This window comes from Bombyx mandarina, chromosome 01 (assembly GCF_030267445.1).
Source record: "Bombyx mandarina strain Sakado chromosome 01, ASM3026744v2".
Classification (NCBI taxonomy): Eukaryota; Metazoa; Arthropoda; class Insecta; order Lepidoptera; family Bombycidae; genus Bombyx; species Bombyx mandarina.
In genome coordinates this window covers 9,721,039-9,735,727 of record NC_143208.1, presented here as the reverse complement: position 1 = coordinate 9,735,727, position 14,689 = coordinate 9,721,039, and the positions used below count along the sequence as shown (strand labels likewise).

Sequence of the window (14,689 nt, the reverse complement as noted above, 5' to 3'; positions counted from 1 at the left end):
ATCCCTGGGTAGTCCAGGGATCAAGTTTGGAAGTGATTAATGACTTCACATTTTGCTGAATTTGTACCTATACCAATACCAATACCTACGTCAGAAATTAGCATATACATACATATTTCCTTTTAGTAATTAGATATATATTGTTTTTGTCCAACTATTGACGATCTGAAAGAGACCGCTTAAATAGACGAGACATCCCAAATGTACTTAGTTTTTGTCTTTTTGTAAATTTTGGGGAAACAAAAGCATACAAAGTTCTGTAGACAATAAAAACAGGTAGGTATTAAGATAAATAAAGCACCACTGTACACGACATATTTTATATTTCTAATAAATTAGTAAGGTACATATTTGATTCAATATTTTGGAAGAAAAAAATGTTTAGAAGTTTGTGCAGATTTATTTCGATTTTATATGGCTCACCCGTTGTTAAGCTGTTACAGGAATCTAACCAGCCATTCTTTCAATCATTTTTGAAACCAAATTTAATACACTTACTTCCCATAAAAACCAATCCCATTCTAAAAAAAATATTAGGATATCCATTACTGATTTCAAATAAGCTTGAAATAGTATAAACACGATTACTTTTTTCAGTCCTTACCACAAGATCAACAAAAATCAACACAAACTTTCTGGCCAAACATTATTTTGCATAATTATGAAACGACAATGACGATATGGTAATTCTACTTAGTTTATATAATTAAAATCACATTGTAGACTTTAAGCATTTAAAATACATTATTCAAAACGGCTATACCTACTAAATTCTTTATAATTTTATTAAGTAAATTCAGGTTTATTAAAATAAGACTTTACCCTTTAAATTTTTTTCTTTAATAGATTATAAATAAAAGTATATTAAAATAAAACATTTCAGAAATAAAATAGTTTAAAATATAAAAGAAATCACAGTACATTTTAAAATAATTATAAATTCGGTTTAGACTACTTAATGAAGATTATTATTGATAGATAATATATTGCAATATGCCGTAGAGATTCACTTTTATGAATTTATCTTCAGTTAAGAAACATCCAGAGTAGGGTATATATTAATGTAATCACTAAATACGTTGGCAAGATAATATATAAGATTTTTCCTGTGTGCAGAGAAATACTACTACGTTATTTATCAATAGGTCAATAGTGTTATAAGCTTGCTTTAATAGTCTCGAGAAAATTGTCCCAACCCCAAGATCGATGTACTACTCTATCAAGAAAGTACCGAGAAAATATCTAGATTGTAAATACGCAAAAAGTATGCTTCTTCAGATCAGAGACGATAAACTTACTAAACGTCAACTAATAGATTTCATCACAATACTTTTTAAACGCTTTTTCTGGAATACCGTTCAGTTCTCGCCGCGAATTCTCCTTATTGTCTTCTACCGAATAAAAACGGACACTACGAAGTGGTAATTTGAGTTTAGGAAAAAGAAAGAAGCCGGCTGCGGCCATGTTTGGTACTTACTGGTGGTAGGACGTATTGGGAGTCCGCACGGGTAGGTACCACAACCTGGCCAATTTCTGCCATGAAGCAGTTATGCGTTTCGGTTTGAAGGGTGGGGCAGCCGTTGTAACTATACTGAGACTTTATAACTTATCTTTCAAGGTGGGTGGCGGCATTTACGTTGTAGATGTCTGTGGGCTTCGATGACAACTTAAAATCTGGTGGGCTGTGAGCTCGTCAATCCATATATGCAATAAATTAAAAAAAAAATGTAGTGAGCAAGGCGACTGCCCGATGGCATTTGTCGATTTTTTGGCAAAAATTTCATTCACAATGACTGCAAATGCGCATTAAGGTGGTGCCAAATCCAAGAATTTTCAAAAGTCTGGTCTTTTTCTTCGAATTTACTAAATTCCGCAAGAATTCCGAGTGTATAACAAACACCGTAATAGTCAAATAAACAGTCAACTGATTGACTTTTGTTCGACTTTGACATGATTTTTTCGGTTTCGGTTTAGTTGTAAGGCGTCACTCCGAAGCTTGTAGACTAGTGTTTATGTCAATCTCACAACCCATATCTCCTCACCTATAAATAGGCGTTTCATAAATTTTGGGTCGGAATTGGTTCGTTCTACCATGTCCTCAGCGACTCATGCGACTGAGTTTTTGAAGAAAATTTAGGCCTTTTGGGAATAGTCGAGCGGATATGCGAACATGTTTCACACTCAAGTGATTATAAATTATTTAAAATACTCGTGAGACACAAAGTTCGGTGGCTATTTCTCTCAAACTTGAATGAGGATTTTCAGTCACTATTTACTTCACTTTTGCGATGACTAAAAACAGCACTAATACTCCGGCCAAACTGGAAAACAGTTGTGCCAATCTAACAACAAAAACCATTTTTTTTATTATTTGGAACAGTAAACAAATCATCCATTCCCGATACTTTTTTGACTGAATGTATAACCTAAACAAACATTCAGATTCAACAATCTAACCACAAGCAGATCGCAGCTCTGGAAATTACTCAGCTTCGAACTACTCTTAATTACTACCAGCGAAACCTAGCTCATTTATCAGAAAAAGCGACCTTAGCGGCAAGCTACCGTGACGAGCCATCGAAAGTGATATCGCTCAATCAGCTCCTCACAAGGTTCGCGCCGTGCTGTTCAACAACGCGAAAACAAAACCAACAATAAAACTTGCTTAGAATAAGGTGTGTTATAAGTGTGAAGTTACGGATACATTACTGCCTATTTCTGCTCCGAAAAAGCACACGTTCCGGTTTTCGATGGTAGGGCGTGTTTTAAACGTGAGCTTGGGGGTAGTTACCAATTTTTTGTCTATTTCTGTCGCGGAAAATCACGCGTTCCGGTTTTAAGGGATAACAGCTACACTTTACGATTATTATTATTATTATTATTATCATTAGATATTATTATTATTTTGACATTTAATATAGAAAAGTTTGATTAATATACGATATATGAATGAGAAATTAAGCAACAATGCTAGGATCCCAAGCGTACTTGACGTTTTTCTCGCTGAGTTGATTTAGTGCCTTCATATCTTCTTCTGGAATCTTGAAATTGAGTGATATATTTTCTTTAATATGTTCTGGATGAACGGCTTTCGGTATGACAGCGACGTCTTGCTGCAAGGCCCACACAAGTAAAACTTGAGCAGGTGTGACCTCAAGCTTAAGAGCAGTGCTCACAACCACCGGATCGTTCAACAGAGAATTATTTGAACATGATGTCCCTCCAAAGGAACAGTACGCTTGAAGAGTAATGTGGTGCTGCTTGCAAAACTTGTAAAGACTGCTCTGAGTATAATAGGGATGCCATTCAACCTTAAAGTGCACATTATTTTTATCATTTTATTAAACAGTGAAGTATAAATATTTGTTTATATATATACAGTGATGGTCATATAATTAGAAATACTTGTTATGAATAATGAAAGTGTAACTTCAACGTAAAATACGAATATGTAAAAAATATACACATTCAATAATCAATAATCATGCAATTGGCAACCATTGGTAGTGTTTCTAATTATACGACTACCACTGTATAAATATTTTCATATATTACCTGGTTAACTGCCGGAACAAGTCCATGGTTGCTCTCCATTAGCCCTTCAAGATGTGCCACCGTAAAGTTAGATACCCCCACGGCATTGACTTTACCATCATCATACAACTCTGTGAGCTTACACCACGACAGTTCTCGCATCTTCGTATTGCGTTTGTCCTCAGCAGGGAGCTTAGCACCCCCAGGGAAATGAATTAAGTAAAGGTCTACATATTCCAAATCGAGATTCTCAAGAGATTTTTGATAAGCTTGTTCAGCACGTGAGCCATGATCAGACGGTGCTAAAAACACATGAAAACATTATTCTATCTTTAACCTCACAAATGTCCACTACTGCACACAGGCCTCCCTAAAGCCTCGCTGAAACATTGTTGTGTAAGCAATTTTAATTAAAATTAGTTTTATGGTTTAAACTCGCGTTTTTTATTGTCTTCCTATTATTTTCGTCCTTTGGAATACTCTGTAGTCTTTGTGGCCGACCATAGTTATCAAAATACTGTATAAGTAATTGGTATTTATATAAGATCGATCTCATAAAGACATAATAAACAAGTTATGTTTACCATTTTTTATTAAAAATCATTGGTATTTACATAATAATATGTATTTGTTTTGAAAATGACACTTTTGGAATCGTGGATGATGCGAAAGTTGCAGTGATGAGTCATGACTATGCAGAAATACAAGCAATATTCAAGCTTATTCAAATTAAAATAAGGATAATTTCAGAATAAGTCTTATTTCTCTTTAGTCTTAAAGCTTTCAGCCAACCGGTATGTTCTATAGCATCCGATACTCACATAACTTTGTAGTTACAAAGATATCCTCTCTCTCAAGATCATATTTGGGCAACAAAGTCTTAAATGCCTCCCCCAAGTGAATTTCATTCCCATAAACGGCTGCCGTATCTAAAATGCAATATAATATATAAAGCATAATATGTATATGATAAGTGTAACATGAACAGAATCCAAACTAGATCAAATCAATTATTATTATTTATTTTTTTATTGCCCGAGCAGGGAGACGAGGATACGGCCCACCTGGTGGTAGGTGGCTACCGTCGTTCATGGACTTCCACAATGCCAGTGGCAGAGCCAAGTCGCTGCCTACCGCTTAATACTCTCCACATGCCTTGTTTGAAGAAGGACATGTCATAGCGCTCATGAAACACCGTGGAGGGGAGCTCATTCCAAAGCCAGATGGTTCGTGGCAAAAATGATATCTGGAAACGCACTGTGGATGAACGCTGCGGCTCCAGGTAGTATGGATTCATTCCATTATATCAATTTATTCCATTGCATCCATATTTTAATCCATTATTTGCAACAAAAATCATGACCCGGATAGTTGCAGCGGCTTGGCTCTGCCCCTGGCATTGCTGAAGTCCATGGGCGACGATAACCACTCACCATCAGGTGGGCCGTATGCCTATAAGGGCAATAAAAAATAAATAAATAAATAAGTTATGCAGTCATTATGCTACAATTTATTCACTTACCAAACATCCGGTAACCTGCTTCTAAAGCGTAGTCAACTACCTGCATGACAATGTCACTCTGTCGTATACGATATGTTCCCACTATAAATATAAAAATTACATTTTATTGTGAAGCTTCTAATATATATTCTAAATAATACTACTTAGTAGAGTAAATTTTATGGTATCAACATTATACACAAATTATAATATTAGAAAGTGATATTTTCTTCAGACTCATTAATGCTTCAAAGATTAGATGATGTTACCAATGCAAATGCAATGCAATACAAACTTTTGAAAATCGGCCGTCTCACCCTTCAAACCAGAAACTCATGCCTGCCTCACGGCAGAAACAAGCAGGATAGTTCCCACCCATTCTTGGGTTCAAATATACCCTATCATGAGTTATTTTTATTACATGGTTTTGATTTTGAGGGTTTGATTTTTATTACATTATGTTATCCCTTTATCATGGAAACAATCCAACGATTTCATTAAATATTAGCTGACCCGGCAGACTTCGTAGTGCCTTAATCAATAAATAAAAGACCTAAACTTTGGTATAAAATAAACTTAAAACAAACAAAATGAATCCGTCCGACGAGGAACACATCAAAGGAACAAAGCTGTTATTTTTATTTAATTCCGAGCGTTTTATAAACCTTCTCTGGAAATAATTCCAGATCAAAATTAGCCAAATCGGTCCAGCCGTTCTAGAGTTTTAGCGAGACTAACGAACAGCAATTCATTTATATATATATAGATAGAAGGAGAAGATAGAATATAGAAGAAGAAGATTAATTTTATTGGAAAAAATTAATAATAGCGGTTGATTTAAACTTATCCACCTTATCCTTTTGGTTACAATTATGGTTTTTTTGTTGTTCACATGTCTTTGCTTGAAATCACTTTAATTTCACAAAATACAGTCTACCCTCAGTTTGATGCTAAGAAAAAATATTGAAAAAATAATATTGACTAAAGACTTACAACCAATGGATGGCATCATTAGACCATTGTTGAGGACAAAAGTTGTTGGAATTATCGGATCCGAAGATGCCATTGCTGTCTTGTAAATGCAATACTTTTATGGCAAAATACAGACCTAGAACACAAACTTAATATAGTAGTTTTTTCCCACATCCAAACAAGCATCATCCTATAATGAGGCCCATAGAAGTCACAATGGGGATGCTGCCACTCCCATGAGATTAAGTTTCAAAATGTCACATATCATTACGTAAATCATGACAGGTGAAATTTCTGTTCTTAGAATTAAAAAATATACACATTGTACATCCTTTTCAGTAGTTTACAAATTCAACAGTTTATGATCACATATTTGTAAGTTTTTTATCAGTAAAATTGAATCACAGCCCAGGAAATTTATTCAATATCATGTTTGTTTTCAAACAATAGCCACTACACAAAATACTACACTACAATACACAAAATAAACTGCATTTCAATATCTTTAGATTCAAAGAGTATTACATCTGAAATTAGAAGGTATGGAGGCTTATTGCCTATAATTTACCATTACCTACAAAATACCTTTAATCTTTAAAATTAAAGTGCAATAAAATTTTGTTGGCCACAGATCCAGCTCATTACAAAGTTAATTAAATTTGATTATGCCAATGTTTTTGAGACATAGAAATCATGAACTGATGGGTTTGCCATTTGCAATAAACCATCAATAGCTATAAGTTAATTTTTCGAAAATTTCTGGTGTAGAATGTGCAGTGAGACAACAGGAAAATGTATCTGGTTGATTTTTTTATACCATCAACCGTTTATTTTGAGTCATGTTTTAAATTAAATCGTTGTCTGGAGCATTAACAATTTCCATAAATCTTGAAGTTACTTAGAAAAATTTTCACATTACAAAAATTTTGCAAACAGTACATAAATACCATTACCAAGTATTTTATGTAAAGAGGAAATATTGTCTTACATAAAATTGTCACTGCATTTTCTGCCAAACGACTTTTTTAGTTAAATATCAAATCAGATTAAATAATTAAATATTAATTTAGTTTAAATAATTGTATATCAGTTAAGATTAATGTGATAATTAGACCAAAAAAAACTAATGTGACATTTAATAATTAGCTCACAAAACCTATTTTTGACTTGTTATTCGCTAGAACTAAGGTATCGGACACGTATATTGCGCCAAAAGGTCTATTGCAACACGTATATTGCGCCAACATACCTGGTCCTTCTATAGGAAATGGCCTTGTTATTTCATTAATTTGAAAGCCGAAAATTTATGCACAGTTTGAGTTTTTGTTTAAGTAGGTAGGTAAGTTTGTGCACATTTTAAGCAAGAGCTATCAAACAAAAAACATTTAGGGCTTACATTACCGAGCGATTATGTCTATTATCTATGATCAACATGTTAGTGCTAGGTAGGTATAATAAATAATAAAGGATAAAAAGGATTTAGATTTTTACTTAAACTGTTAAGCGTAAAAAAGCTATATTACTTAAATATTTTTGCTGTAATCAGCGCCCCAAGAAATCTCGCATATTGATTTACTGAAAATAAATTATGAGCTTAAAGAAAAAAAACACTACGTTTCCGAGGACATTTAAATTACACACAAATATATTTTATTTCTTTGGTAATTCCGTCTATAATAAATATCTGCATCACTATTCAGATAATATTTAAAAATAATATTAAATACCTTCTAACGTCTACTTCCAAGGATGTCCGAATTGCTTAATGAGAATATATGATTATTTATCTCGTCTGGTCGTTAGGCGTCGCCTCTTACCCTATCTAGATGCGTCCTCTATGGTGCACCGACAGTCTCTCTAGGTACCACATCCAGTCTACAATTTAACTACCTACCTACCTCTCAACTTAAGCCACCATCTAAGTCATTATTAAGCTCAGAATAGTAACATCACCAGGAACATATTATATTACCGGGAATTCGGATGTCCTTGAAAGCTTAATACATATGTACTTGCTACTATTACATTTTATCAAGATACGTTTTTTAACTAATCGTTCCGTTGGACGTCCGAGGTCCGTTATTATAAGAGAGTGCTTGTTATCTCCTGATAGCTTGTATTGTAATTTATAATTGTAATATTAAAAATTAAAAAATGTTATTGTAATAGTAATAAACTAGAACGCAACAATATACCACAATAAAAGGTAACTGAGTCTGATGCACAACCTACAAGTTGATAGACTAATACCAGCATCAGCAAGAAATTTCTTTACCCTTTTATGGGTTCTAGTTTAAAAATTAGTCATATTTATTTCCACGGCTTCCTTGTATCATTTTATAGAGCGTGTAACCAATATATTGCCTTAACGTTTTTAAATGTTCAACTACATTGTTAATATGAAGATGAGTAAGTTTACATTCAGAAAATTTAGAACGCGTGTTATGTTTGAAATTTTGACTATCAATATGAAAAAGAGTAAGATCGTGTACTCTAGCATATAATAAAATAGCCGCAGTGTATCTGGATATTTGAAATAAACTAAATAAATTTATATTTCAGATTTGGCAATGAAATATTTTTCTCTATGTGTTTTACATTGTTGCAATTGTCGAAGATCCTAAGATCCGTGTAGGTGGGGCAGAGGGCATCAATAGTATTTCTCGGATACGGAAACGGTTCCAACAATTTTCATAAAATTTACTATACAGGCGATTTCGGGGGCGATAAATCGATCTATAATAATAATAATAACAATAATAAGCCTTTTATTTCATGCAAATAATAGGTTACATACACGTTTCAAGTATGAAGAAGAAATTATAAAGAAGAAAAGAAAAAAGAAAAAGAGGGTAGGCGTTACTGATAAATCGATGTAGCTACGATTTATTTTCAGAAAATGTTGTTTTATTCGTTTTTTTAATAATCATCTTTATCGATAATCAACTTAAACATAAACTTTTATTTTTATTGAAAGATCAAATAATAGTATAATATAATATCAATATGTAATTCGTATTTAAACATCATTTCTAAAAAACACAATTATAAATTAAATAAAAAATACCGAGCAAAGCTCGGTCATCCTCTAGTATGTACTTAAGCGGAGTAAAATGTCCCTTCGGAACTAGGTGACACTTTGCAAAACTTGCTGACCCGTCATGACTTACGCGAGTGTGATGTTCGTTTGTTTTTTTCCTATGCTGATAGCCTTGAGAGGCTATTTCAGCTTCACCCTAACATGTAGGTGAGCTCACGGGGCTGAAACCTGAAGTGTTGCTAACACTGGCCCTAGCAAGAGCAGTGCTTCGCAAAATCTACCACCGGATCGGAAACGCGACCCACTGAGAAGATTCGGCGAGAAACTCAGTGGGCTGTGTCTATGGGTTAATTCGCTCGTTGAGCCCTTCGTCGCAAGCGACTGGTTCGACGAAGACGGTTTAATGGATCTGGATGATCTGTAATGTCGTGTTTTGGGCGAGGTCAACTATTTACCATTCGGTCTACAGGATCGTGTATGTAATTCCCAGCGCCCACGACAAGAGGGTTTTCATGTGCCTTTCAAAGTGGCGCAATGATGCCGACTGTAGATACTTACTGACTGAGTCAAGCTGCAGGTCATCATGGAGATCCACGTTCCTTAGGAACCATGGTGTTCCGACGGCTATCCTGCAAAAACGGGATTGAATAACTTAAGGGGCTTCAAGTTGGTGCGGGTCGCGTGAGCGAACACTAGCTTATGTCATGACTGATGTATGCAAGTTTTGTAGAGTGTCACCTTAATTCGAAGGGACAATTTACTTCGCTTGCAAATCATGGGGTAGAGACGTGATAATATGAAGGCGGCACGGTCGCGTACCGTTTTAATATGGGGACGGAATGTCATCCCTCTCGAGGATCATCGAGGGTGGCGCCTAGATATTTGACCTTCGAGGTGCGCGGTATGGGCTGGTCAAAGAGAGTGATGGGCTAACGGCGGAGGTGCTAACGCGTCTATTAGGGTGTGGGCTGCTCGAAGTGATATTCGGAGGGCGACCCTTTTGAAGAGCACCGCTGTGCTTTATTTTCGTGGGATTGAAGTCAATGCGTCACTTCCGGAACCACTGTCCCATGGTGGTTACTGCGATCTGGAGTCACCGATGCAATAACGACTTTTTCCTACACGAGTAGTAGATAGCCGTGTCATCGGCGAAGCGCTAGACGGGTCGGTGTTCGCTCACGCGACTCGCACACACATAGACACCCTCCAATCCCTACAATCCCAGTTTTTCAGGCTAGTCGTCTCCTGAAAAACCTCGAATCGATCCGCAAACACATGAAGACAGCGTCGGAACGTTACTTCGATAAGCTATGCGTCATGATAATCGCCTTACCGTTGCCGCCGCTGACTACTCCCCGAATCCTGATCACGCAGGAGCCAGTCACCGTCGTTACCCTAGACACATCCTTACGGATCCATCAGATCCAATAACTCTTGCATTAGATGCCTTCAGCTCTAACACTAGGAGCAGGCTAAGGGACCACGGTAGCCGTACTCGTCGAGCTCGACAAAGAGTTCGACGTGCAACCTAAGCCACGCATCAGCCCGCTGAGTCGGATCTTCTCAGCGGGCTGCGATTCCGACCCGGTAGTAGATCCATTCGCGAAGCAGCTGCTCTTGAGTTGTTAGAGGTCTCCTTCGGAGGCGCTTCGGCAGCTGTTAGCAAATCCCCCTCCTCTTGGCTGAGCCCGTGCTCGCCCACCTGTCCTGGTGAATCTGGAAAGGACTCTGGGCCACCAGTGATCCTTCAATCATAAAAAAAAGTTACTAGAATAAGTAGGAGAGAAAAAAAGGTAGCAACGAGAATGATGAAGTTGTGTGAATAGTTTTTTTTATTTACTTAGTATTTCTTCAAGTTTAATTGTGTAAAAATGTGGGAAAATGAAATAAAGTTAAAAATCTCACCGCAGTCTTAAATAAACACTCCATCTTATTGGGACACAATTTCGTGATATTTCATCTTCACAATTTCAAATAAATGAATTTCAATTAATTTTGCCCCATTTCTCATTTATTCTTAATTTTCCATTTTTCAATTAAATTGTTACTTAGAAATGGAAGATGTTTAAAAAGTCAACACTGGGAGCAAAGTGCAGCAAAGGCATCCTAAGTAGGTACCTAATTGCCATATTGAAAAAAAGACAAAGAAATAGTTAGGTATAATATTGTAAATACCTAACTGTAATACTGATTACTGGTGGTAGGAAGTCTTGTGAGTCCGCACGAGTAGGTAGCGCCATCCTGCCTATTTCTGCCGTGAAGCGGTAATGCGTTTCGGTTTTAAGGCAGGGACAGCCGTTGTACTGTAACAACTGAGACCTTAGAACTCTTGTCTCAAGGTGTGTGACAGCAGTACTGAAATATGAAACTTATGGAAATGAAACGTCAACAAAAAATTCGTGTCACTGGGCAGCAGTTACGTAAATGTCTCAATGTTAACGCCAGGCGGGCCGTGAGCTTGTCCACCTATCTGACCAATAAAAAATGTTTCAGCCACTATGCAAACATAATAAAAATAATTTGTTTGACGATCGCTCAGTTATCTTAGATGTGCGCTAAAACCTAATCTTCTTATGACCCAGTAGTATATTCTGGGGTACGAGTTGACGACGCAGTCGACGGTGACAGGATTTTGGCTGCCCACTGCACTTAGAGGAACAGATGTCGATTTCTTCGTGATCAAAACAATTTTTTAAACCGAAATTTAAATAAAATTGTATAGATATGTCATTAGCAAAGTATTTCATCAACATGACCTAGCCAAATTCTAATCAGTGTAGGTTCAGAAGTTTTTCATAAAGCATTGAAAGATATGATTCATTAACTTCGAAACCACTAACAATATTGATGAAAACTTGAAATTCAACCGATTATTTGAAAATAATTTTATCATTTATCTGTGAGTTGATGTTCAATCCTAAGAAATAACAGCTTTTTTTTATTAGATTGGTGGACGATCTCACAGCCCACCTGGTGTTAAGTGGTTACTAAAGCCCATAGAGGCATAGACATCTACGATGTAAATGCACCACCCACTTTGAGATATAAGTTCTAAGGTCTCAAGCATAGTTACAACGGCTGCCCCATCCTTCAAACCGAAACGCATTAATGCTTCACGGCAGAAATAGGCAGGGTGGTGGTACCCACCCGTGTGGACTCACAAGAGGTCCAACACCACTAATTACACAAATTATAATTTTGCAGGTTTGATTTTTATGACACGATGTTATTCCTTCACCGTGGAAGTCAATCGTGAACATTTGTTAAGTTTGTATTTCATTAGAAAAACTGGTACCCCTTGCGGGATTCAAACACCGGTGCATTGCTAGATATGAATGCACCGGACGTCTTATCCTTTAGGCCATGACAACTTCAAATGCAATGTAAATTTCATAAAATGAAAAAAAAAATGGATTTAATATAATTTATTGTGATACATTTAGATTTTTTATTCTCTGCTATTTTAATGAACAGCAACTTATAAAGCAATAATATATTACTAATAATGCAAGAAATATGTTACTAAATTTAAAAATATTATATTTGTTAAATTTGAAAAACATTAAGTTATAAAACATTGTTATTATATATTCAAGATATTTAATGTATTGTTAATGAACCAGCAAGTTGTCCAATGGAAATTTATACAAGACATAAGGAAACTATTCCATAAATTGAAATAATAATATCAAATATACCAATTCTATAACAGAAATAATGATAAATACTTGATCTACTACAACTTAGAAGATGATAACAGGATACCTACGTTATGAGACTAATATTTATTTTGACTTTAAAGTACGATAATAGAGTGGAATTTTGCATTCAGCTTATTTTTATTGTTATATTATAGCAGTGCACTGCTCTATAATTTAATATTCCTTGTTTTGAACTATGAACTGTACGTCATCATAATATAACAAATAAAATATTTGTGGGAACAAATTCTTTACCCCTCGTATTTTATGATATTCAATCCTTTTATTATATTGTTTAATAATACAGTACATTATTTTAATAATACACCGACTTGTTTGTTGAGCAATCTCATGTGATGCAAATCATTGTTGCTTACAATTGTAGACAGTTTTTTCTATGTACAGATATCTATTTTATATTATAATTGTATTATTAGCTAAAAAAAATTAATAGACAAAGTTGCTTCATTAACAATTGATTTCATGTGGATAATTATAATTCCAATCATCTATTTTTTTGAAGGTATTGGGTTTGATTCTGCTGCTGGCTGATTTTCATTTTTCATCCTTTTTTGCTGAATCAAATCTCTGATGTTGGACTCACTTTCATTTAAAGTGTGGTTTAAACATACCTTGCGATTATTTAAATCGTCAATGCGGCTTATCAATGTATTGGTTTTTTGTCTCAAATTCTGTTTAATATGCTCTAAGTCTGATTGAACAAACATTCTTGCCATAGATTCATAGGTTTTCGTTCCAGGTGGTAGCACGTCGATTTCACGCTGAGTAAGATTAGTATGCATTTGCATGCGTCCCAATACGGCAAGCTGGTGATCTATATTTTCAATAGTCTTTTTAGTTTCAATCATTAGCACTTGTAAATCGACAAACGCTTGTTTTAATTCTAGATCCACCGTTTTAGCCATTTTGATGATAGTTGTCAGAAAATAAAATCACTGTCTTGGGCACCTATGTCAATTTTAAATACAAATAGCCTCGTTGCTTTTCGTAGGCACGGTACCTACCTACCCATAGATTATACACATAATATATTCGAGTATAGAGTGGGTGAAAATAATATGTGTAATATCTATGATAATGACCAAAGACTCTTTTCATCCACTCGTCTACTTTGAAAAGCAAAGGAGACAAAAACCATGTATCTGATGAAGTCACCATACGCTTTTTTTATAACTTCACTTTAGAATAGGTACTTCAGTTTTAAAGCAATTTAAGTGTTTGTAATTTTAACTAATGCCGGCCACTCAGGCCGTCATTAGTTAAAATTACAGGAAGGGCCGTCAAACATTCATTCGCAAACTTAGCGGCTGTGCAAATGGGTTCGGTACTCAATTTGCGAACCCGTTTGCGCTTCCTCCTACACTTGTTTACGAATGTCTCACGAATTTCTCCTCCTTTTTAATTCGTCAATAGAACATTGAAGAGAAAAAGAGTTTTGAATTCTTTCCCAGAAATCATTAACAGCCATGCTGTTTTTATGGGATTTCTTTTGATGAAGATACGCTACACAGTAGACGTCACGATCTATGAAAATAGCGAAACGTCCGTTGCCTTCGCAATTCTGGGCGCAACTGGTCACACGAATGTGTGGGAGACTACGCGAAGGATCGCGGTTCGCGCGCTTTGATGTCTGTTTTAAAAATCGACACAGCTTCGAAAACCACGAATGCAGTGAAAACTTTGCATAATCATTTGCAAATGTCGTCCTACACTTGCGGGTTTGCGTACTCGTGCGAATGTGAGTGACCGGTATAAAATTATATCACTTTAATTTTTAGGGGAGGATAAAAACAAAAAGGGCTCATCATTCGAGCACTTTAGATAAAATTAGATTTTATGAGAGGGTAATGTCCAACTAATAATTTAAATATTTGTTGCTTATTGTAATAATAATATTGTAATTGTGAATCATAATATCTG

The 14,689-nt window shown here is 35.5% G+C and overlaps 2 protein-coding genes across 4 annotated transcripts; both read right to left on the bottom strand.

Moving 5' to 3' along the window:
* Positions 1-306: 306 nt before the first annotated feature.
* Positions 307-7,881, bottom strand: LOC114245159 (uncharacterized). 3 transcript variants are annotated; one of them, XM_028177207.2, is made up of 6 exons: positions 7,735-7,881; positions 6,029-6,143; positions 5,057-5,137; positions 4,356-4,463; positions 3,556-3,836; positions 307-3,311 (listed from the first exon to the last, which is right to left on the bottom strand). In XM_028177207.2, exons 2-6 carry the CDS (start codon positions 6,099-6,101, stop codon positions 2,958-2,960), a joined length of 897 nt encoding a protein of 298 aa, XP_028033008.2. In that variant the 5' UTR covers positions 6,102-6,143; positions 7,735-7,881; the 3' UTR covers positions 307-2,957. The 3 variants fall into 3 exon arrangements, with proteins under 3 accessions (XP_028033008.2, XP_028033006.2, XP_028033007.2); XM_028177205.2 differs by lacking the exon at positions 7,735-7,881 and adding an exon at positions 7,257-7,401; XM_028177206.2 differs by lacking the exon at positions 7,735-7,881 and adding an exon at positions 6,955-7,087.
* A 4,576-nt stretch (positions 7,882-12,457) lies between these two features.
* On the bottom strand, positions 12,458-13,809 carry LOC114245144 (prefoldin subunit 1). Its single transcript, XM_028177178.2, has one exon. The coding sequence runs from the start codon at positions 13,672-13,674 to the stop codon at positions 13,258-13,260; it is 417 nt and encodes a 138-aa protein (XP_028032979.1). The 5' UTR covers positions 13,675-13,809; the 3' UTR covers positions 12,458-13,257.
* Between the last annotated feature and the right edge of the window lie 880 nt (positions 13,810-14,689).